The 23,115-nt window shown below is 44.0% G+C and overlaps 1 protein-coding gene across 4 annotated transcripts in view; it reads left to right on the top strand.

The window, feature by feature from the left end:
* Positions 1 to 18,630, top strand: part of WDR59 (WD repeat domain 59) — an 84,908-nt gene extending 66,278 nt beyond the window's left edge. For 3 of the 4 annotated variants that reach the window (XM_077752794.1, XM_077752793.1, XM_077752792.1), the window contains 8 exons: positions 2,174 to 2,307; positions 3,429 to 3,510; positions 7,340 to 7,452; positions 8,835 to 8,985; positions 9,074 to 9,146; positions 10,257 to 10,383; positions 10,538 to 10,680; positions 17,650 to 18,630. In XM_077752794.1, coding sequence (XP_077608920.1) covers positions 2,174 to 2,307; positions 3,429 to 3,510; positions 7,340 to 7,452; positions 8,835 to 8,985; positions 9,074 to 9,146; positions 10,257 to 10,383; positions 10,538 to 10,680; positions 17,650 to 17,885 — 1,059 coding nt within the window. In that variant the 3' untranslated portion in view covers positions 17,886 to 18,630. Of the gene's footprint in view, positions 1 to 2,173; positions 2,308 to 3,428; positions 3,511 to 7,339; positions 7,453 to 8,834; positions 8,986 to 9,073; positions 9,147 to 10,256; positions 10,384 to 10,504; positions 10,681 to 17,649 lie in introns of those variants that run through there. The other variant, XM_077752795.1, reaches the window with a different exon arrangement.
* Positions 18,631 to 23,115: the final 4,485 nt, after the last annotated feature.

The following is a 23,115-nucleotide window of genomic DNA, read 5'->3' as shown; positions in this document are numbered from 1 at the left end:
TCTCATCCAAGATGACCAATTGGGTGAGACCTACTCAGCTGCTGTTTCCTGGGTTTTTTAAACTCCTGGAAACCTGGATGAAAAAGTTTGTGTACTTACACCCTCCCTGTTCCAGTTAACCACACCGTGCTGTTCCCGTCACTGCCCTGTAGATGTACATGAAGTTAACCTGCCTAAAACCTGTCACATCAGAGTATCTCACGCATGTGTGATGACCTCCGTCTATTGTTGGTTAACACTGCCTGGCTCCAGCCCATTCTGACATGTTGTTTGATCTTTAGTACATTCTCCCCTTACCTGCATCCACGTCAGGTTATTTGTGGCTAGAAGACTAGTGTTTTCGTGAGTTTATACATAATTCTTTTTTTTTTTCTTTTTCTTTTTTTCTTAGAGAGAGCGAGCAATGGAGGGTCAGAGAGAGAGGGAGACACAGAATCCGAAGCAGGCTCCAGGCTCTGAGCTAGCTGTCAGCACAGAGCCTGACACGGGGCTCGAACCCACGAACCGTGAGATCATAACCTGAGCTGAAGTGGGACGCTTAACCGACTGATCCACCCAGGCACCCCTATACATAATTCTTTAGAAAATAGCCAGGACTAGTGGAGAGCCAAAGGGCTGCCATGCAGTAGTCAATGAGCTTCCTCTTGTATGGATAATAATGATGTTTATGAATAAAGAATATATAGTAACTAAAATACTTCTTAAGATCAAATAGGTTAAGGTTCCAAATTGATAATGTAGCATGTGTATTTACCAATTATGATAAATAATTCAGAGACTTCAGCTAAACGCCATTTACCTGCCATGAACCAAGTACAGGTGTCCTGGATCTAGTAGGTTCCACACACGTACTGAGCTGATAGGAAGTTACATGCATTGGGCACCTTTGGGGATGAGATGGATCATCACTGGTCAGAAGCGACTAAATGCAGACCATGACTAATGAATGGACGAGTGATTGTATAAAAATCACTTGTGGAAAATGAGTTATTTGTGAGTAATCTAAGTAATGATCTAATCTAAATTCCTGAGGGCTTATATAGGGTCATAATCACTGCAGACTTTTTAATTGCATGTTTTCAGTTTGTACTCTCACCTTTTCATTGTGCCCATATTAAACTTGCAAGATCGGAACAGAGCTCATCTGGAGACAGTTACCAGTGAGCACAGAGAGTGACATGAGACAAAATTCACAGCCAGTGAGTGGCTCACCCAGGGTCACGATGAGCCAGCACATGCTGTAATGAGACCAGCATACCTTGGTTTTCTGACTCAAGTTTGCAGGCCCTTTCACTAGCAACTTTGTTCATTAATAAGTATGTCACTTCCCCCCTGAGTTGAGTCACTCTGGTGGCCCCCTTTTAAAATTTCCAGCAATAAAATAAAATATTGCTCCCTTGGCTGGATGTCATTTTGAATATACCAGATGGGGCTACACTGGTAATTCTTCCTTTCCAGGACATCTCTCATTTCCCTCCTTTGTAGGTGAGGCCCCAGGGAGATAGGACAGTTGGTCATGATCTTCCACGTCCATTACCCAGGTCCCTCTGTTCAGCTATTTTTGACATTCTAAAATGATCACTTTTAAGTAATTCAAGTCTGCTAGGAAAAACCTGGTAATCCTCCTGAACTGCTAAGTTTCTCTGCCTGCCTGCCACAGATTAAGGTTTGCAGAGCCCACACCGCTGTGTGTGAATTAAATTCCCAACAAATCCTGTTAAAGCTGTCTGAGAAGAAGAAAGCTTTGGTTAGTTTCAAGCAAGAACTTTGAACCTAAGACTGATCCCAACCTTGAAAGTTGCTCTTCCCCCACATTTTTGTCATCTCTACTAACTTATTTACCTGCTGTTCTCTCCTCCTCCTCCCCTTCTTCCTTTTCCTCTTCTTCTTCCTCTTCCTCCTCTTCTCTAGATTCAAGGTGTCTGGTTTTGGACACCTGCAGAATGTATGTAGCATTGCAGTAGGGTGCTTATTTTCCTGTTAGGATTTTGAACCAAGAGCTCAATGCCCTTTGCCATCCTTTTACTTCCTACAGATGCTGATTCATGTAATTGTGGGCATGAGGTAATGCAGGGTCTCTGCAAATAACCAATGATCCAACTCTGATGTGCTCTGCAACCGTAGGTTTCCATTCGTTCAAGTCCCCATAGTTATATCTCATCATCTCCCCCAGAAATCCAGGAGATGGAAAAGCAAACGTGAGGGATCGGACTCCGGCAATCGACCCATCAAGGCTGCTGGGAAGGTTATCATCCAGGACACCGCATGCCTTCTTCCTGTTCACAAGTCACTGGGAGAACTGTACATGTAAGTGTACCCTGCTTATCACACAGTCCTCATAATCAAAGTTGTGTTTGTGGGCTTAAGTCTTGGAACCCTTTCTTCAAAAGCAGCTTTAGACCAGTGTACGAGCTTTCTATTGCTGTGTAACAAAGTACCAGAAACTTAACGGTTTAAAACAACATACACTTACTTGTTTCAGTTTCCATGGGTCAGGAGTCTTGGCATGGCCTAGCTAGGTCCTTGCTCAGATCTTGCCAGGCTGAAATCATGGAGGGGGCCAGGTGGGGTCTTACCCATTTCTCAGAGTCCTCTTCCAAGCTCATTCAGGTGGTTAGCAGAATTTAGTTCCTTGAGGCCATAGAACTTGATGATTTTCATCTTCTTTGAGACCAGTAGAAGTGTTTCTCTGACGCTTCACCTTCTTTCTAAGGTCTCGCCTGATTAGGTCAGGCCCACTTAAGATAATCCACCTTTTGACAAATTCAAGGTGGACTGATTAATAACCTAATCTTGGGTGTGCTGGCCCATCAATATTCACTGGTATCACCCACAATTAAAGGCAGAAGATATTATATAAGGCGTGTAGAGCAAGGGGCTGAAATCTTAGGAATAGCCTCAGAATTCTGCTTTCCGTGCCAGTATGTAAGACAGTTAAAAGCAGAGCCATTTTGGTTGAAGGGAGTTGGGAGGCTAGTGGCAGGCATACGGAGACTGGCCTGTGGCCTCCCTGTTTCTTGAACTTGAACACATAACAAAAAGTGTTTATTTTGTAATATATACACAGCACACCGCTCTTGTGGTAGAAACCACAGTGTTGTACTTATTTAAATCCATTTTTATTCAACCCTCACGCCTGGGGAAATCCACAGAAAAGCTGGTTGCCAAATTGACATTTGAAGCTAGCCTCCTGTCCTGTCTTTAGAGAGGTGAACAGTTTCACCTTCCCCACGCACGAACTCACAGCCTCCTATGAGCTGTAGGTAAGCTTTTTCTCCATATCCTGTCGCAAGGGAGAAGCTTAAGGCCAACATGGATAAGACATTGTGGGTGACAACTAAAGAGGCAGCTTTTAGTCCATCTGTTCAACCATGGGTAATTGGTTTAGGAAGTAAGACTAGAAAAAAACTTCTTTTGTAAAATTTCAGATTGAATGTGAATGATATTCAAGAAACATGTCAGAAGAATGCCACTTCCGCCTTGCTCGTGGGAAGAAAGGATCTCGTCCAGGTACTGGGCACCCTTCTGACAGCGGTCCAGGTTTTCCCTTTTGAGCAGGTGGTTGTCCCTGGGTGGTTGTGGTTGAATGACATTTTAAGCGAGGCCTCCTCTATTTTGCAATTCCTCTCCCATTTTCTTTGACCAGCAGTGAGGCAAGAGCAGCTTTCCGAATCCTTTGGGTTTTTTTCATTAGCGCTTAATTGGGAAGATCCTACAGCTCAGAGACTGAGAATTTTTTATTACATTTCTTTCCTGCTCTGGTACGATGGTGATAGGCACACCCCTATAATTGCGTATCTGTGCCTTTGCCATTTGCACCCTCAATTCCGTGTTGGGGTTTTTATACTTTAAAAAATGCTTTGTTTCGTAAAAAGTTTTCCACAGCATTCCTTTAGGTGGAAACGTGTTCTGTTTTAAAATATGATGTAAAATAAAATATGATGTCAGCTAGCAAAAAAGTTAATCTCCTTCATCCTAGCAGGATGTTAAAGTGAGCTGCTCCTATTTTTTAAATAGCTTTATCGAGATACAGCCCGTATATCATGCATGTACCGTTCAGTGGCTTTTGGTATATTCACGGGTTTGCAACCACGTCACAACAGTTTGAGAACATTGCTGCAGGGGTGCCCGGGCGGCTCAGTCAGTTAAGCATCCAACTTCAGCTCAGGTCAAGATCTCATGGTTTCATGAGTTCAAGCCCCATATCAGGCTCTTGCTGTCAGCACAGATCCTCTGTCATTCTCTCTGCCCCTCCCCCACTGTCTCTCTCTCTCAAAAATAAACAAACATTAAAGAAAAAAATTGGGGCAAACAAAGAACTAGAACACTTAGACCACCCGCTTGGCTGCTCCTGTTAGTCTTCTCTTCCCCACCCAGGCCTGGGCAGCCAGTAGTCCCCTCTCAGCTCAGTGTTTCCCTCAGCTTTCCTGGTGGCCCAGAACCAAGGCCTTCCCGTGATTTTTATCTGATTAAAAAATCCTTTAAGATTTCCTTTTGTCTTCTCATAAACACTGTCAGGCCTCCATCCCAAACTCTCGAAGATGAGGTTGAAGGTTCTGGATTGAATCTGCTTCTCTAAGGACTCAGCCACCTCAGGGTCTGTGCACACGAGGAAAGGAAAACAAAGTAGTAGAAACGGTGGGGAATTTATCCCGGGAGGTGAAGGTCCAACTCCACTCCCTAGTGGTATAGCCCTGAGCAAAGTATTTCAGACTGGCTCAGCCTCTGTGTGTCTTTGTATGGTGAAAACCAGAAGGTGAATGACCGCCTAGGGTTGGTGAGGTTGGCAATTGCGGCCCTGAGGCAGGCCCACGGTTTGTGTCCTGCAAGATCATTCTCTGTGGCAAGTTACTTCCTAAGGTGTTTTTGTTTTGTTTTATTTTGTTGAAGTTTTCAGTATTTTTCTGTGTGAGTTGATTTGGAAGGTCAGGCTCTTCTGACCTTGGGTTCAGACAGACCCAAGTTTAAACCTAGGCTCTCACTATTTTGTTGTGCGATCTGGCCCAGATACCTAATCTTTCTGAGCCTCACTTTCCTCGACTCTGAAGTAGTCCTGAGTCTAGTCGCAGCGAGAAGGGAGTAAGGTCATGTACCTAAAACTCCCGTACCTATATAAGCTAGATGACAAATATCCAATATATGGGACGGTCACTACTCTGTCCCACAGTTATCATCTCCATTGATGGCACAGTTCTTGTAATGGGATGGAAGTGGCATCGGTGCAGATGCTTGAAGGATGGTTTTTGTTCTTTTTTATGCACACGATGATGTGTTACTGTTGTGCAAAGAGTTGCAGAAATAAACCCAAGTGTCACCTATTCCTGTTGAAGCTGTGTAGAAAATATATATTAAAAGTGAGGCAGTAACATGCCTAAATTGTCAGCCAGAGTAGTAAACATTCCATCCAATCCCAGAAAGACATTAACTTCTCCCAGCAACGGTTCAGGTGGGTCCTTGGTTACAGAGATGAAAGCGAACCTCAAGTTTCTTGTCTTTTTTTTTTAATGTTTATTTTTGAGAGAGAGAGCATGTGCTGACAGTAGCGAGCCTGGTGTGGGGCTCGAACTCACGAACTCTGAAATCATGACGTGAGCCAAGTCGGATGCTCAACCAACTGAGCCACCCAGTTGCCCCTCAAGTTTCTTGTCTGAATCAGTACTTGTGTGTATTAAGTACACTGGTGCCATTTAATTTATTATTTGTTTGTTTGTTTATTTTGGTGAAAACATTTAGATTGAGATTTACCAGCTGGACTGAGTTTAGATGATCCCAGTTTTGTTGGCAGCATCCAAAGCATCAAAGTCAGGAGCCAACTAAACATATGCCTTTTTCTATCCATTGGGCCTGATCAGAGTATTGACCTTGGCCACGTCAGTGTTGTAGAGCTTCTTCACAGCCTGTTTGATCTGGTACCTGTTGGCCTTGACATCCACAATGAACACCAGTGTGGTGTTGTCTTCAGTTTTCTTCCTGTCTGGCTCAGCAGTCAGGGGACTTTATGATGGCGTAGAGCTCAAGCTGGTTTCTCCTGGGGGTGCTTTTTCGAGGATATTTGGGCTGCCTTTGGAGACAGTGTCTTGGGCCGTCCGAATGTAGGTGATGTGTGGATCTTTTTTTTTTTTTTTTTATGACCATAGACACCTTTTAGCACTGCTTTCTTGGCCTTCAAAGCCTTTGCTTTGGCTTCGGCTTGAGGGGGTAAGGCCTTCTTTCTTCACCTCCGGCACCCTCTTCGTGAAAGGGGTCATTTAATTGCCTTATTACATATCTAATGTATTTTTCTACCTGTTTTTCAGTATTTTTATTGGTTTATTCTTTTCTCTTATAGATTCTTTGATGAAAGTCTAAATTTCCTTCTTTTTGGGTTTCTCACAGAGTCTAGTACAGTGTTTTCCAGTTAGTGGTCGTGCAGTGATGTATTGCTACTATAAAAGATTTCCCAAAAGTAGTATTCCTTTTTTGAAGGTATGGAGGGAAGGAGGCTCTTAATATTAAGAGTGTGCTAAATCTTGGATTTGATAGGCACTTCAGTGGACATTCGTTTCGGCTTGATGACCCCAAGCCCTGTGAGATTTCAGGTTTGGAGATGTTCCTTAGATTTGATGTCAACAAAAAGAAAACCAAGTCTATTTTGCCCTGGCCTATTTTCCTTTAGCTTTGTGAGTACACTGAAACTTTTGTAATGAAAGCAACACAGCTTCCTGTTTTTTGGGCAAAGAACAGACCTGCAGTGTGATACAGAATTCTTTTCTTCCCCCTGTCTGCCTCCCCACTGATGAAACAGCAGCAGAAGTCGCATGAGTTAGTGGTTAAATAGACAGCCCATTGAAGTTAATACACGGTGTCATTCCTCTGAAGTTTGCTTAATGAAAGTGTTTTTTTATATTTATTTGTTTATTTTTGAGAGAGTGCACACGTGTGCACGTGCTGGTGTATGAGTGGGGGAGGGGCAGAGAGAGAGGGAGACAGAATCCCAAGCAGGCTCCAAGCTGGCATCACTGAGCCCAATGAAGGGCTCAAACTCACAAACACTCAGGAATACTCACAAACCGTGAGATCACAACCTGAGCGGAAATCAAGTGTCTGACACTTAACCGACTGGGCCACCCAGGTGCTCCTGCTTAATAGAAGTTTTTAAGACTAGTGTTTCTGAGCATTATAGTCGCCTGAGCATCTTGTTAAAATGCAAATTTTGAGTCACTATGTCTGGAATGGGGCCTGATATTTCCAGTTTTTTTTGCCCTCAGAGCAGCCAGGCTTTAGGAGAGGTGGGGTTCTTTCATGCTTCCTGGTCCTGTTCCCCAGTCTGACTGTGAATGCTTCTCTTTGATCTGTCCAGGTTTGGTCGCTGGCTACAGTCGCTACAGATCTTTGCCTTGGACCAAAGTCTGACCCAGATTTGGAAACGCCCTGGGCTCGACATCCATTCGGGCGACAGCTGCTGGAGTCCTTGTAGGTTCAGAGAGCTAAAAGGGAGGAAAACGAGTGATGTAAATTTTAGGTCTATAAACACCTTCAGTGTTACCATCGAAGAGGTCAGAGGAACAGGGGGAAGAAGTGTGATCTTTCCCGTTAGTGCTGTAATAACTTCTGTGCAGAACTAACTTCCTACAACAGAAGGAACTATACAGTTTTTGTCATTTACAACAAAGATTTGAGACTCTTGTGTCCTTTAGAGATTTATGCTTTAGCGTATAGGTAACATCAGTCTGAACACAGGAATTTGAACTCCTGAGATGGTAAATATCTTGGGTGCTGTGGAGTTTTGCCCCCAAGAGCAGATCCTCAAATTCCACATTGGCATTTTCCAAAATCCCATTTTCCAAGGGCAACAACGTTTTCACCCTTATAAGGAAATTTATGGAAACACTGAATCTGCATTTGGTTTGTGGCACCGGGATGTGGCAAGCTGGAAGTACAATGTGCAAAGTGATTTACCAGATAAAACCACTTGAACCTTCATTACAGTGAGGCCAGGGTCTGGATAGAAAGACAGAGAAGCTCTAATTCCTCAGGCGGAGGATTTCTGTACTTACTGTTGAGGCCAGACCTGAGACCTGTGCTCAAGTTTCAGTTGGCTCATGGTCATGCAGGGATGATGACAGTTGTTCTGTCCACGTCGCATAAGGCTCAAATAAGATAGAGTTAAAACACCTGAAATGTTAGGTGTTACTTGTTAGGAATGTTAGACATTACTTGGTAGGAAAGTATCAATATCATTCCATCACAAAGGCCAAGACGCTCCGATCCCTACCTCACATCCTAACATAGTGGTCCTCAGAGGAGCAGAGAGGATGTGAGTACCTAAAAGGTAAAAATATTCCGTGTTGTTCTTATTTAATAGCTCGTGTTCATAATTCCACCTTCGAGTCTATTGCCAGCTCGCCACGCAGTAGTGGTGGTATGGTGTTCTGAGCACCCTCATGCAGCTTTAGGTTCCGTGAGTGAAGGGTGTAGAAGACCTCCAGAAAGCAGTGGGAGTCTTCTTGGAGTTGGGGAAGAGCACATGCATGGCCCCATTCAGATGTTAGTTTAATCCACTTAGTCCTTGGAGAAGCTACATTCAAGTCTGAGCCATGCCTGGATGCCAACCAGAAGCTTTCATATGAGTTACCTGGGTCATTTGTAATACTCGGATACATTCTATTCCAAAATAAATTTAGCCAGACTCTAATCAACCAGCTGGGTCTGTAGAAAAGCCTGGTTCCTGACAGGGGCTTATGAGGCACAATTAAGAGTCCTCCCTTCCACCCCAGTGCAACAACCTGCCATAAACTGTGACAGTCACCCTTCCTCCATCTCCTCTCGACTTTTTTTCTGTCATCTTCCTCCAGGTTGGCTCATTACTGCCGACTCCGGGACGTCCAGACACTGGCCATGCTGTGCAGCGTGTTTGAAGCCCAGTCTCGGCCCCAGGGAATACCAAACCCCTTCGGACCCTTTCCCACCCGGCCCTCTAACCTCGTGGTGTCCCACAGCCGATATGTAAGCATGCAGCTCTATGTGTGACCTCTCCAAGAGGGAGGAATTCACAGGGCAGCAGGTTCTGACGCCTCTCATCTCTGTCCTTCAGCCTAGCTTTACTTCCTCGGGCTCCTGCTCAAGCATGTCAGACCCAGGGCTCAACACTGGTGGCTGGAACATAGGTTGGTATGGCGTCGACTTGGCCATGCTGGATTTCTAGCGCTCTGAAAGCCGTGTGTGAGTCGTTAGTGTATAAACGTCAGTTGATGGATATGCTCCACATTTTCCTTGCTCCTCATTTCTCTTCACATTTCCTATGATGGGGATGCTGTAGTCAGCAAGGCCTGGGCTTTCATGTTTGAACAGGCCAGTTTCTGGTATGGCTGTGTTGCTTTTCAACTTACAACTTTGACAAACTGACAGTGAGACTTCTTTGCGTTCACCCTATAAACTCAACCCTCATCCTCTCTCCTTCATGCCCTCCCCACCCCTGTGGCCTGCCCCAGTCATCTGCCGCTTCCTGTTACCCGCGTCTTCCCACGCACCACTTTCAATGTGGAGAAATAAAGATGAGCCTGATTCTGGCTGCCCATAAAGGTCTATTTAATGAATAAGTGTATTTGTGATTTCCAGATATTTGAAATTTCTTTTTAAAAATCATCTTAATTTTCTTGAGGGCACCTGGGTGGCTCGGTCGATTAAGCGCCGGACTCTTGATCTCAGTTCAGGGCTTCATCTCAGCTCAGGTCTTGATTTCAGGGTTGTGAGTTCCAGCTCTGCATTGTGCTCCATGCTGGGCATGAAGCCTATTTAAATAAATAAATAAAAATTATCTTAATTTTCTGGATTATAAAAGTAATACATGCCTAGTGAAGAAAAACAAAAAGTATTAGAGAAGAAAATCCTCATCACTGAACCTCCACCTGGGAGCAGCGTCTGTTCACATTCCAGAACATTTTTTCCCAGTCTATGTCTGTGTGTGTCATTTTTAATTGGATTATGAGCATCTTCTCATGTCGTTTACAAAGTCTTTATGAATGATGACAGCTTTATCCAGTGTTCCCTATTACTGTACCATCATTTGTTACTTGAACATTCTGTGTGAACTCAATTATCCGGTTACCTGAACAGTAAATACCCAGACAAAAGGGAAGGTTCAGGAGTTCTGTTCAGTTATATTTCTCAGCATCTTCCAGGGACTAAATTGGATGCACTCTGCATTATGAGGGTTTTCAGGTACTTTCTGTGCCTTCTCTGATTTCCCTTTTTCCCTCCCATTTGATTTTCTTCAGCGGGAAGGGAGGCAGAACATGTGTCTTCACCTTGGGGAGAGTCTTCTCCAGAAGAAATCCGCTTTGGGAGTCTTACCTACAGTGATCCTCGTGAGCGAGAACGTGACCAGCATGATAAAAATAAAAGGTAACGACCTTCCTGGGCGAGAGCTGCAATTTCATAACGCTTAGATTCTCCAAAATTAGGACTCTTGGTTTAAGGAAGGCATATTGAGTTCATTTGGTATCGGGCTTGTTTTTTCTTAAAGGAACTGACAGGAAATCTTTTGAGTTTTTCCCAGGCTTCTGGACCCTGCCAATACGCAGCAATTTGATGACTTTAAGAAATGCTATGGAGAAATCCTCTATCGCTGGGGGCTGAGAGAGAAACGAGCTGAGGTGCTGAAGTTTGTCTCCTGTCCTCCTGATCCTCACAAAGGGATCGGTGAATATGAATTTCTTTCTTTTCCTATTTGAAAGGTCCCATACCTTAGTTTGTCTATAAAGTAAGACTTGGAATGAAGTGTTTTAGCTTCTCACGAGCAGACATTTCTGAAGCATTCTTAGTCTATTTTAACCTTCTGAAAACCCTTGCCTTTGATGAAAAGAGTAAATTTCTATTCTAAATAGAAGTAGTTCTGTAGGCAGGACTCACATACTGATTGAAGGAGAGGAACTTATTCATATATCCCCTGTTACGTATTGAGCATCTGTTAGGCACACTGCTAGCACATTCCTTCCCTCATGGACTTCACAGACTAGCAGGGAGAAAAATTAAAGTTATAAGTGGTGATCAGTGTTTATGAGCAGACAAAAAGGATGTTGCTGCAGGGAGGGAGAATTTTAGGGGATGTGCTGCGGTGGACCTGGAAGGCCTTTCTACGGGGCTGAGGTCTGAGGGGCGAGAAGAGGCCATCCGTGCAGAGAGCAGCAGACATTAAATAAGTGAAGGAAGACAGGGGCTGGAACATAGTGATCAAGAAGAGGGCTACCAGATCAGATCGTAGGACAGTTAGGGACTTTAAGTCACAGTACAGCATTGGGCTTGTCCTCTGAGTCCAGTGGTAAGCTTCCAGTGTAGTAAGAGGTAAGTGACATGCTCTGGTTTCTATTTTAAAAGAATCACTGGATATTATTTGAAGAAAGGATTGGAGGGGCGTCTGACTTCGTCTCAGGTCATGCTCTCACAGCTCATGAGTTCGAGCCCCATGCTGGGCTCTGTGCTGAAGCTCAGAGGCTGGATCTCGCTTTGGATTCTGTGTCTCCCTCTCTCTGCCCCTCCCCAGCTCATGCTCTGTTTCTCTTTCTCTCCTTCAAAAATAAATAAATGTTTAAAAAAATTAAAAAAAAAAAAAAAGAAAGGATTGGAGGAGGGTGGGGGTAAAAGTTTGAAGACTGATAGGATAGTCAAAGGGAGATCTACAGCCTAGTCTCCAGTGGTATCAGTGGAGGTGGGGGGGGGGTGGATTAAAAGTACATTTTAGAGGTAGACTTAACATAATATGTTAACACGTTGGATATGGGATTGCAGGGAAGAGACAGAGCTTATTAGATAATTCCTGGGTTCTCAGCTCGAACAACTGGGTAGGTGGTGGTGCCAAATTCTAAGATCTAAGAGACTGGGAAAAAAATTACGAGCCCTGTTTGGGACAGGTGGAGATGTGTATGAGACGCCAGACTGTATGGTCCCATAGAGGGCCAGGTGTGAGTCTGGAACTCAAAGAGGAGCCTGGAGCTAGAACTAGGAGTTTGGGAACCTCCATCACGTAGGCTGTACTGAAGCTGTGATATGGGTACATTGCCCTGGGCTTGGGGATGGGGAGTGGGGAGGCCTGGTAGTGGGGAGGAAGTATACAGGGAGAGCAAGTGCCCACCCACTTAGTGCCATGAGAGAAACCAGTGCTTGCACTGGGGTCTAGAGGAAGAACCAGAAACACACTTAGCATGAGACATTAGTGAATTTTGAGGAAAAGCAAGATTGTGATCTGAAAGGAGCTAAGGGAAAGGTTTTAAAGGGTGACGTGGAAGACCGCCAGAGAGGGTATCTGAACATGCATTGATTTTCTCTTTCCCCCAGACACCCCAAAGCATCTATCCAGAGCTTTCCTGAAAAGGCATAACCATGCAAGGAGAACAGTGTTGGCAATAGCATTTGGGGCCAGGGAGGCAGATAGGTTAGTGGTAACAGATTTAACAGAGCCTGAACTGACAGGTGGAAAAACAGTAACACATGTGACAGAAACCCCCGCCCTACTGATGGCTCAGGATTTGGTTACACCCAGTACCTCTGGAAGTGGCATGAAGGTGAGACTAAGCACAATATTGTTAGATGGCTTTTTTAGGGTCTCCAGACCCCTGCTCCTAGTTTGCCAAGTGGGTTAGCACCCTTCCTCTAGCACAACAGAAAATCAGAAATTTTTGTTCTCCAGAAAAGGCAGACACCCTTCCAGATTGAAGGGTCCTACCAAACACCTAGTGTAGTGAATGAAGAAAGACCCGGATAAAGAGAATACCCTGGGAGCTTCCAGAGAGAGAAAGCTGGCCACATCCAGGGGGTTAAGGAAAATGGGTGGCACCCCACTTCTCAGGAGCAGTGAACTAGATACTGGAAAGGAGAGGACAGTGCCTCGGTGCCTTCAGAATGCTCCAGAAAATGGTTTCTGACCTGGAATTCTACACCCAAATGATCAGTCACGTGTGAAAGTAAACCTTCAGCCTCTCCCAGAAGGGGGTTCAGTCCAGGAAAGCAGGGAGTTGGATGATGGTAAAGGGAGATCCATATGGCCGGCCAACCCAGAGATAGAGCCATCTAGTTTGGAGCTTCTGGACCGTTGTCTCCAAGAAGAGAAAGTTAGACAAATATCTCGTGCATTTCAGTGCCCAGTGTATTTATAGAGATTCAGGTATTTGAGAGGGTTCACAGGTGAATTATACTAAGCAAACTAAGCAAAGGAAAACAACAAGATGGTTACTAACTCTAAGAAAAAACACATGTGCGAGGAAGGAAAAGTCAGCATGGTCTGTGGCTCGGCTTGATTCCTGTTCACCTAGGCAGATGGTGGGACAGGGTAGTGTGGGTGGTTGGGGGGACATGGTGGGACGGGGTGTGTGAGTGGTTGAGGGACATGGTGAGATGGGGTATATGGGTGGTTGGGGGTACTGGGGAGTGGGGGAAGCTTCCATGTAAAAGTTGAGATAATGTTTCAGTGTGGAAATTAAGAATTAGCTTCATAAATGTGGTATTTGAGGATAGGAAGGTAGAAACAAAAGACAAAGTTAAATGAGTTGGAAGGATTTTCTCCAGAGAGTAAGGGGCAAGGGAGGTGGAAAGGAATGCTGGTTTTGTTAATAAGACATGTAGCATTATTTGTCTCTTTAAGTTGTGTGTATATAGTTTTAATTATAAAACCCAAACAGGGGGACACCTGGGTGGCTCAGTCGGTTAAGTGTCCGACTTCAGCTCAGGTCATAAACTCATGGTTGGTGGGTTCGAGCCCTGCGTCGGGCTTTGTGCTGACAGCTCATAGCCTAGAGTCTGCTTCCAATTCTGCATCTCCCTCTCTCTGCCTCTCCACTGCTCGCTCTCACTCTCTCTCAAGAATAAATAAATATTTAAAAAAAAGAAAAAAAAAGCAGGGTGCACCTGGCTGGCTCAGTCAGTGTAGCATATGAATCTTGATCTCAGGGTTGTGAGTTCGAGCCCCATTTTGGGTGTCAAAATTACTTAAAACCTTAAAAAACAAACCAGAGTAATACCTAGATCTGCATATTGAATAACAAGGATTATTTTAATATGGATTATTTTGATGTATGTCCTTGAGGAAATGGCAAAGATGCAAAATGCTATTTGGGTAATACGTTTTTCAGAGCATCTAAATGCATGAGAGTATATCAGAGAGAGTAATTGCAGGCCTAGAGCAATTTGTCTTAGAATTAGTTTTCAGGAAAATCTGTGTGAATCACAGAGACAGGTAACTGGTATACTGCACTCTTACTGACGCCCTCAGTGGGAAGCATCCTGCCAGGTTCTTTTGGCCATACCAGGAAGTTCAGGGGGTGATTGGGGCGGGGGGGGGGGGGCATCAAGAAACCTGTAATCCAATCAGAGAAGTTAAACAGGAACTCATGAAGACTTCAGTGATCTTAAAGAATGAATAATACGTCCTAATACTTTTACAAAGAGCACTGCAAGATTTCGAAGGGGAGGAATTATGAAAGCAGACTCACAGACAAAAGCATGAAATATTTTCATCTTTATTATTTGGAAGAATCAGACTGTTCAGATGTAGCAACAGCAGATATTGAGAGAAAAATACTACAAGGTCACCAGGGCTACATATAGTTGGTCTCCTAATTGCTGGAAAACTAGTCGTTTTCTCTTGGGCTTATCACATCTGTAAGGGTCATCCCATATCAGCAGCAAATTTTAGGAATAGTTTTCATTTCGAGGGTTAGATTTATAGAAAGGGGTCAAGTCTTCATTTATTTTGAAGGAATACTGCTAGACAGAGTATTCTTTTAAAAGCCATCGCCCTCACAGGATGGTTTTTTATTTTGTTTTCCACTGTGGCGTGTGGAGCTTGGTCACAGTGGTGGTAGAATGAGGTGTTTGCTTTCTCAGCCCTGCCTCCCAAATCCTGCCCCAGAGGCGTGCATCTGCTCACCTCAATTTTGTTCAGCGATTTTCTGCTTCAGTTTATTAATTTAATGTCTTATTTATTTGGCTGGTTTTATTTAAACTTGTGTAATTGATGTTAATCACATAACTCTTCTGTACGCAGGGCCATAGGACACTAAGCCTCCGGAGCTGGCTTCTGCCTGAAGGTTCCGTAAAGCCTTGGAATTTGATCGTAATGTGTGATTCGATCATTTATGTGCCAGACGTATTTTTATTGTCCTTATTAGTTTGTCTCTTAAGAACCAAGAATGGCCCCTTTCACCTTTGCCAAGTTTTCCCTGCAGAGCCTGTGCCTATGGCTGTACGCTTCCTTCCCGGAGACCCCTGGGTTTGTCAGTATTCCTGTAAGACACCCTGACAGCCTTGTGATCTCAAACAAACGCGGTAGCCCTTTGCATCTCTGAGTGTGGCGACAGCACAAGCACCAGCATGGCCCCAGCGTGTGCACGCCCTTCTCAGCTAATGGCCATTCCATCATGTATAACAATTAAGAGGCAAGAGAGAAATACTAACATTACACTTAGTGACTTAGTGCTTCTGTATTTNTAAGCCACCCAGGCGCCCCTGTCTTTGTGGATTTATATCCACTTAGAAATTGTTCACATCCACCCTCCCCCAAATGATTCATTAGTTAACTAAATGAAATGTTAGTTCAAAGTCTTAAAGCTAATAAGGATTTTTAGAAATTACACTTAAGCTGACTCACTATGGAGAAACACAGTTGGTAATGACATACTGAGTTTTTCAGGGAGATGACATTTTAATAATTTTACCCAGATAGATATGGAGAATAATTAAGTTTACATATGCACTTATCTCAAATGCCAAAGAACAACCCTTTTTAATTTTTTATGTTATTATTTTATTTTTTAATAATTTTTTTAAGTTTATTTATTTTGACAGAGACAGAGCATGCAAGCAGGGGAGGGACAGAGAGAGAGAGACAGAAAATCCCAAGCAGGCTCTGCAGGGTCAGCACAGATCCTGACGTGGGGCTCAAATTCCCAAAACATTGAGATCATGACCTGAGCCAAAATCAAGAGTTGGACGCTTAACCAACTAAGCCACCCAGGTACCCCATAAACAACTTTTTAAAAAGACATATAATAATTCAGTATATTGAACATGCAGTTTTTTACATTCTCATAATTTTTAAAGGTTGAATCTTACCAAACCAATAAAACTACTAAAGGACATTTAAGAAATTTAAACTTAACTAGGCTTTTCACCAGAACATAAACCCAAGTCTTACCTGACATAAAAGGTTACACTTTGCGGGACAAGACATGGCTGTTTTTAACCACCATCACCAAACCAGTCTCATGTGTTTCAGGATTGACCTGCACTAGGACTGTCATAAAATATTTCCTTAGTTACCATGTATTCTCAATGTCTTTATTGGTACATTTTTGTGACTACCTGCCGATCCGAAGCGGCGGACCGGCTCTGGTGCAAGGAAGGCTCCTTCCTCTGTTGTAGGAAGTGGAAGGAGTAGAGGAACAAGTAGGGAGATTTGAGGTTTGGTGGCTGGAGATGAAGGCATCTCTCTTCTCAGGGCAGAGGGGAGGCCAGTTGGTGAGAGGGCAGCAGGGCGCCTGCAGGGAGTGCCATGCGGGGAATGACAGAGAAGCTCGCACTGGAAGTCTGTTGTCGATTTAGTGGGAAGGCATCTTTTCGGCGGGCCTTCCCTCACAAGTGCTCCGGGCAGCCAGCGTGGAGCCGGCCGCTGATGGGGCTCGCCCGGGCTGCAGGTTCTGCCAGGCGGTTCCAGACGGAGAGTTGGGGATACTTGAGAACAAGTGGTTAGGAAGTTGGTTCGTGTCACTCAGGCTGGCCCAAGGGGAAGGTGACACCAGAAAGGGTNAGAACTGGGGTGGAAAGAAGAGTGAGAACCAGAAGTCCTGAGGGAACAAGGAGGGGAGCGTGTGTGTCCAGGATGCCGCAGGTGAGAGCAGAGAAGAGGAAACAAGGATGGAAAAGCCAGGCGGCATCTCCTCAAGGGGAAAGGTGACAGTCTGGAGGCAGTAATGGGGTGCGGGCCTGCGCTTCTGCCCCGCTGCTCTTCAGGACTCGCGACCAAAGCGGCCTTTTCTCCAGAGGCTGGCAGGGGTGGCAGGCTCCAGGCAGGCCCGGGCGCCGGGGGCATNCGGCCGCTGGCAGCCGGGCCTGGGAGACGGGAGGTCTGTACAGGCCTCTGTACCGGCCGCCCACACTCGGGGTCCTGCCTGAGGTAGACGAGGCTGTGCGGTGATGGGATTAGTCTCCTCCAGGAAGCCAGGCACCAGCTGCCAGGTGGTCCTGACAACAGTGCCCTGATTGAGCCCCTTTGTGCCACTTGGTCATTGGCGGGCAGGTAGGGAAGACTCTGAGACTGATCAGCTGTTGCTGGGTGGCACCAAATCTTTCAGTTCTGTCAACAAATGATCAGTGGCCACCTCCATGAGCCTGGCCCCTGCAGCCATTGGCATAGGAGAGGATGAGGCGTAGCTTTTCACCCCAGGCCCCCGACAGCCGGGCGTCTGCCACACTGCCCACCTGCACCCAGCCTGCAGGGACAGCAGCTTCTCTTTGTCAGACTTCGTGAGATTGTGGAAGAGCTGCTATTTAAGCAAAGGGAGCATCACGGGTGTAATAGAATCCCCATAGACTCCCCCGACGAATACATTGTTCTCACCTGTCCTTCTGCAGAACTAACTTATTATGTGTCTTGTTTTGGCCATCCCCACCCGTTCGCAGAGTTTGGCGTGTACTGCAGCCACTGTCGGAGCGAGGTCCGTGGCACGCAGTGTGCCATCTGCAAAGGCTTCACATTCCAGTGTGCCATCTGCCACGTGGCCGTGCGTGGGTCGTCCAATTTCTGCCTGACCTGCGGTCATGGGGGCCACACCAGCCACATGATGGAGTGGTTTCGGACCCAGGAGGTGTGTCCCACCGGGTGTGGATGCCACTGTCTGCTTGAAAGCACATTCTGAACTGACCTTGGGAGTTGTCACAAATCCCAGAGGACCCCCTAAATGCCGGACGACAAGTTCTCTACCAGGAGAGAGGCTCCCGAGCCCATTCCCAACTATACTGGGATGTGTTCCCCTCAGAGACTGCCGCACACCAGCTGTTCACGGGCTTTTGCTTCCTTCCATGTGGCTGTTGATGGCAGGGATATCACTGGGCAGCAGAGCAGATGTGCAGAGCCTCATAGCCGGGTGGGAAATTTTCTTGAAGGAAAGCACCTGGCTCCAGAGCCATGTTTACCTTTAAGGTGTTAACCTTAAACCACTGAACAGCATCCTTTCTGATGCCATTTCAGACCAAGATGGGATGCAGAGGACGGTCTCCTGAGCCAAAGGACGATGGACATTAACTTAGTTGACAGTGGGCCTGTGATATAAACTGGTACATTTAATGGACTGATGGATAGTGGCCTTTTAAAAATGATACTTAAATTATAAATTTATGATGTACCTAAGGAGTCTAAAGATGTCTCTTTTGTTTGTTATTTCTCTTTAAGCTGCTCTTCCTTGGCTAATAAAATTCAGGTTATTGTTTGGGGGAAAAACAAAGAAGATTGAACAATGTTTTAGTGAAATTGTTTCTACCCTGCTTCTAATTCTAAGTCAACTCTTTTGGATAGGACCAAAGTCAGTGCTCAGATTTTCAAAGGAAATGCTGATTTACTCTTGTCTTCTAATAGGAGAAAATAAAATTTGACATTGAAATCTCTTTCCAACCCTTTTAATCATTTTATTTAGCAGAAGGAAAATGTGATGGTTTCACAGCCCTGATAGTCGAGTCTCCCATTGCCACAGGGTAGGTTGGCTGAGTTCCGGTAAGTTCCTTCCATTCTTCATTTGGGCTCCCTCACAGACTTTGCCCTGTGTTTATCTGCATTCCAAGTGACTGTGACTCCATGTCCGCCTATTTTATCCTTCAGAGTGATTTTTACACTCTTCACATATGGGCCAGGGAATTTTTTTTTTCATACTACTGAAATATGTATTTGTTTCTTAGAATTTTATAATTCCAGGGGTGCTTGGGTGGCTCAGTCAGTTAAGTATCCAACTCTTGATTTCAGCTCAGGTCATGATCTCATGGTTCATGAGATTGAGTCCTATGTCAGGCTCTGTGTTGAAAGCTCAGAGCCTGCCTAGGATTCTTTCTCCTTTTCTCTCTTCCGCACTCCCCCAAAATAAACATTTTTTAAAAAGATTTTTGCTATTCCAAATTGGTTAACTTAAGAAATATAACTACATGTCTCAAAACATGTCATACACCACTGTTTTAAACTATAGTTCAGGACCTAGTAATGGATTGTGAAATCGGTTTGTTTAGTAGATAAAAACTAACATTTAAAAAAAAAAGTGAAATAGCACTGGGTGTTATATGGAAACCAACTTGACAATAAACTATTTAAAAAAATGAAATAGAGTAGAAGAGAAATGATGAGCATGTACCATACATAGGGTGAATATCATTCTGTGTAACTTGTTTATGAGTGTATATGCACAGCATAACTTCATTTCTAACTGAGAGTTGTGGTCAAAACATTTTGAAAACACTGTTTTGTATGATGCTTCTCCTTCATCCCCTGTGTTGCCAGGCACAGAGCACCGTGATGTAAGGGAAGCCTAGAGATTATGTGCAGTGTGAGAACAGAGGTGTCGCCTGGGCTCTGACCAGGGTCAGATGCCAGCATCTCCACAGAGTGAGCTGAGAAACAAGATGCAACAGGTAGGTTGGGAGGCTGACAAAGGAGAAAACCTGAATTTGTCCACTGTTTTTTACTTACTTGTGTGGAGGCTGCTGTAATGGCCATCACAGAATAGGTTGACTAATTTATACTAAGATAAAGGATCTGTCATGTTCTTCGATGAAATCACACCATTTGCAGAGAACAATCTTTTATTGTTCCCCACTGCTCAAGCTAGTGTAAAATCTGTCCCTATCTGTCCCCATCAAGAATTAGATGTTTTTATTGTTTTAGTTTATTATAAGAACCTTGTCTTTTAAAATTGAAAAATCCTTCAGATAAAATAAAATAAAAACTATAAAACTGAAAAATCTTAATAATGTTAAGAAATTTAAAGCTTGAAAGATTACATAATGTTGGGATGCCTGGGTGGCTCAGTCACTTGAACATCCGACTCTTGGTATCAGCTCAAGTCATAATGTTAGGGTCATGGGATCCAGCACTGGGCATGGAGCCTGCATGGGATTCTCTCTCTCCCTCTTCTCTGTCCCTTTCCCACTGATGTGCTCCCTATAAGTAAATAAGTAAGTAAAAGATTACATAATGTCTTCTTTCAATATGTGTGTTCCTTTTGAATTTCTAAGTTACAGAACAAAAGTCTCATACATATATTTTTTTCAGAAGTCTAATATTTTAAAAATATTTGCATTTTAAGGGCAACAGGAGATGGTGACAGATTGGGAGGACCCTAGGCTCACCTTGTCCCACGAACACAATTAGATAACTGTCAAATCATCCTAAATACCCCAGAAACTGACCTGAAGACTGACAAAACAAAATCTACAAGTAAAGGTAGAGAAGAGGACACATTGAAGAAGGTAGAAAGTACAGAGGCATGGTTTAGGGGAGAAATGGATCATGGCAGCCACAGAAGGGAGGGAATTGTGGCCACAGAGAAGGGTGAGAGAGAGGAACACGCAGGGGAATGCATGAGGGGAATATTCCCCCAAGGTCATTGGCTTGGAAGATGAGAGAGGCTGAATTTCATGAGTGCTTATAACCAGTGTGGCTTAAAGCCTGGAGTTTTAAAGGTCAGTGAGCTTGGCTGGGATAGAGCTTGGAAGACACTGTATTGCTCCTGGAAGGAAGGCAGGCAAACAGTCCAGGGGCATACAGCATGGAAACAGTGATCTGAAGAGTGCCTAGGGTCTACAGTGGGGAGAGTATTTGCTTTTCTTAGAGCACTTCTCTGAAGAGGCAGTGTTCACAGAGACACCTCTCCAGGAATAAAGGAGCTAGCTGATGTCATTTCCCTCCCCCTCAGCATAAACAGAGCCACCAATGGGAAGCAGTGCAACATAGTGACTGCGTAATTTGTTTACACTAAGCCCTACCCTCCCTGCTCCAGTGGAACTGCCTTTCTCCGTCCTGCTTGTTTCAGTCTCAGTGTGGCAGGCCCCTCCCTCAAAAGACCAACACAAACGTGTGCCCATACCATGTCTCCCAACCAGAGTTTTGCAGGTTGTTCCAGTGGAGTACTTCCAGTGGAGATGGTAACACATCTCACTTCACAAGCAGACCAGAGCACTCCCAGTTAAAACTTGTCACATTCAAGCCAGGGACCAAACACTGCCCACAGTAGGCAAGGAGAGCCTCTGCAGTGACTGATCTGAAGGATAGAGCAGCCAGACACAACAGCAGAGCACACGTAGCACACGCTAAAGTGCCAGGCTCTGAGTACAACATGACCTCTTCTTCATAAGGCCATTACTTTCACAAGCAGGAGACATAATTGGCTTTTCTAACACAGAAGAAGGTAGAGACTTAGGCAAAATATAAAGACAGGAATTTATCCCTGAGAGAACATAAGGCCACAGCCAGAGATCTAAGTGAACAGATATATGTAACGTGCCTGATGGAGAATTTAAAGCACCAATCATAAGGATACTCAGTGGGCTTGAGAAAAGAATGGAAGACATCAGTGAGACACTTACCACAGAGATTAAAGAGTTAAAAAAATCAGAGATGAAGAGTGCAAAAAAAAAAAAAGATAAGAAACACACATGATGCAATGAACAGCAGCAGGCAGGAAGAAGGAGAGGAACAAATTAATGACCTACAAGACAAAGTAGTGGAAATCAATGAAGCTGAACAAAAGAGAGGAAAACTATGGAGAATGAGAATAGACTTAGGAAATTCAGTGACTCCATCAAACATAGTAACATTCATATTACAGGAGTCCCATAAGAAGAAGAGAGAGAAAGGGGGCAGAAAATTTATTTGAATAAAAAATAGCCAAAAACTTCCCTAATCTGGGGAGGGAAACCGGTATCCAGATCCAGAGGCACAGAGAACTCCCATAAAAATCAACAAAAGCAGGCCCACACCAAGATATATTGTAATTAAATTTGTAAAATGTGGTGATAGAAAAAATCCTAAAAGCAGCAAGACAAAAGAAGTCATTAACTTACAAAGGAAAACCCATAAGGGTAGCTGGAGATTTTTCAACAGAAACTCGGAAAGTCAGAAGGGGGTGGCATGATATAATCAAAGTGCTGAATGGAAAAAACCTGCAGCCCAAAATACTGTCTCCAGCAAGGCTATCATTCAGAATAGGTATATAAAGAGTTTCCCAGACAAACAAAAACCAAAGGAGTTTGTGACCATTAACCAGCCCCGCAAGAAGTATTAAAGAGGACTATTTGAGTGGAAAGGAGACACGGAAAGTGACAATAAAGGCAGAAAACGAAGCAGTAAAAATGAGTATTTCTGTAAAAGAAATCAGTGAAGGAACTCAAAAAAGGATGTAAAATATATTAACAGCTATCTAAAACAGGAAGGAGAGAAGAATGGATTCAAATCTAAATGACCATCAATTTAATATAGAATGCTATAGGGGTGCCTAGGTGGCTCAGTTGGTTAAGTGTCTGGCTTCAGCTCAAGTCATGATCTCACAGTTTGTGAGTTTGAGCCCTGCATCAGGCTCTGTGCTGACAGCTCAGAGCCTGGAGCCTGCTTCAAATTCTCTGTCTCCCTCTCTGCCCCTCCCCTGCTCGTACTCTATCTCTTTCTCAAAAATAATAAACATTAAAAAATAAAATAGACTGTTATATGCAGATTTTATATCATATATCCATATATCAAAACCACTAATAAATGTGCAAAGAATAAAGAGAAAGAAATCCAGATATACCAATAAAGAAAATCAGCCAACCATGAAAGAGGAAAAGACAAGAAAAGATCAGAGAAAATCTCCAGAAACAACCATAAGACAAATAAAATGGTAATAAATACAGTCTATCAATAATTACTGTGAATATAAATAGACTAATTACTCCAAAAGACATAGAGTGACAGAATGGATAAAAAAATAAGACCCATCTACATATGTTGCCTACAAGAAACTCACTGCAAATTGAGAGTGAGAAGATGGAAAATATTTATAATGTAAATCAATTGTCAAAAGAAAACCAGAGTAGCAATACTTATATTGGACAAATTAGACTTCAAAACAAAGA

This window comes from Crocuta crocuta, unplaced genomic scaffold (genome assembly GCF_008692635.1).
Source record: "Crocuta crocuta isolate KB4526 unplaced genomic scaffold, BGI_CrCroc_1.0 scaffold727, whole genome shotgun sequence".
NCBI classification, from domain to species: Eukaryota; Metazoa; Chordata; class Mammalia; order Carnivora; family Hyaenidae; genus Crocuta; species Crocuta crocuta.
This window is presented reverse-complemented; position numbering and strand designations above follow the sequence as displayed.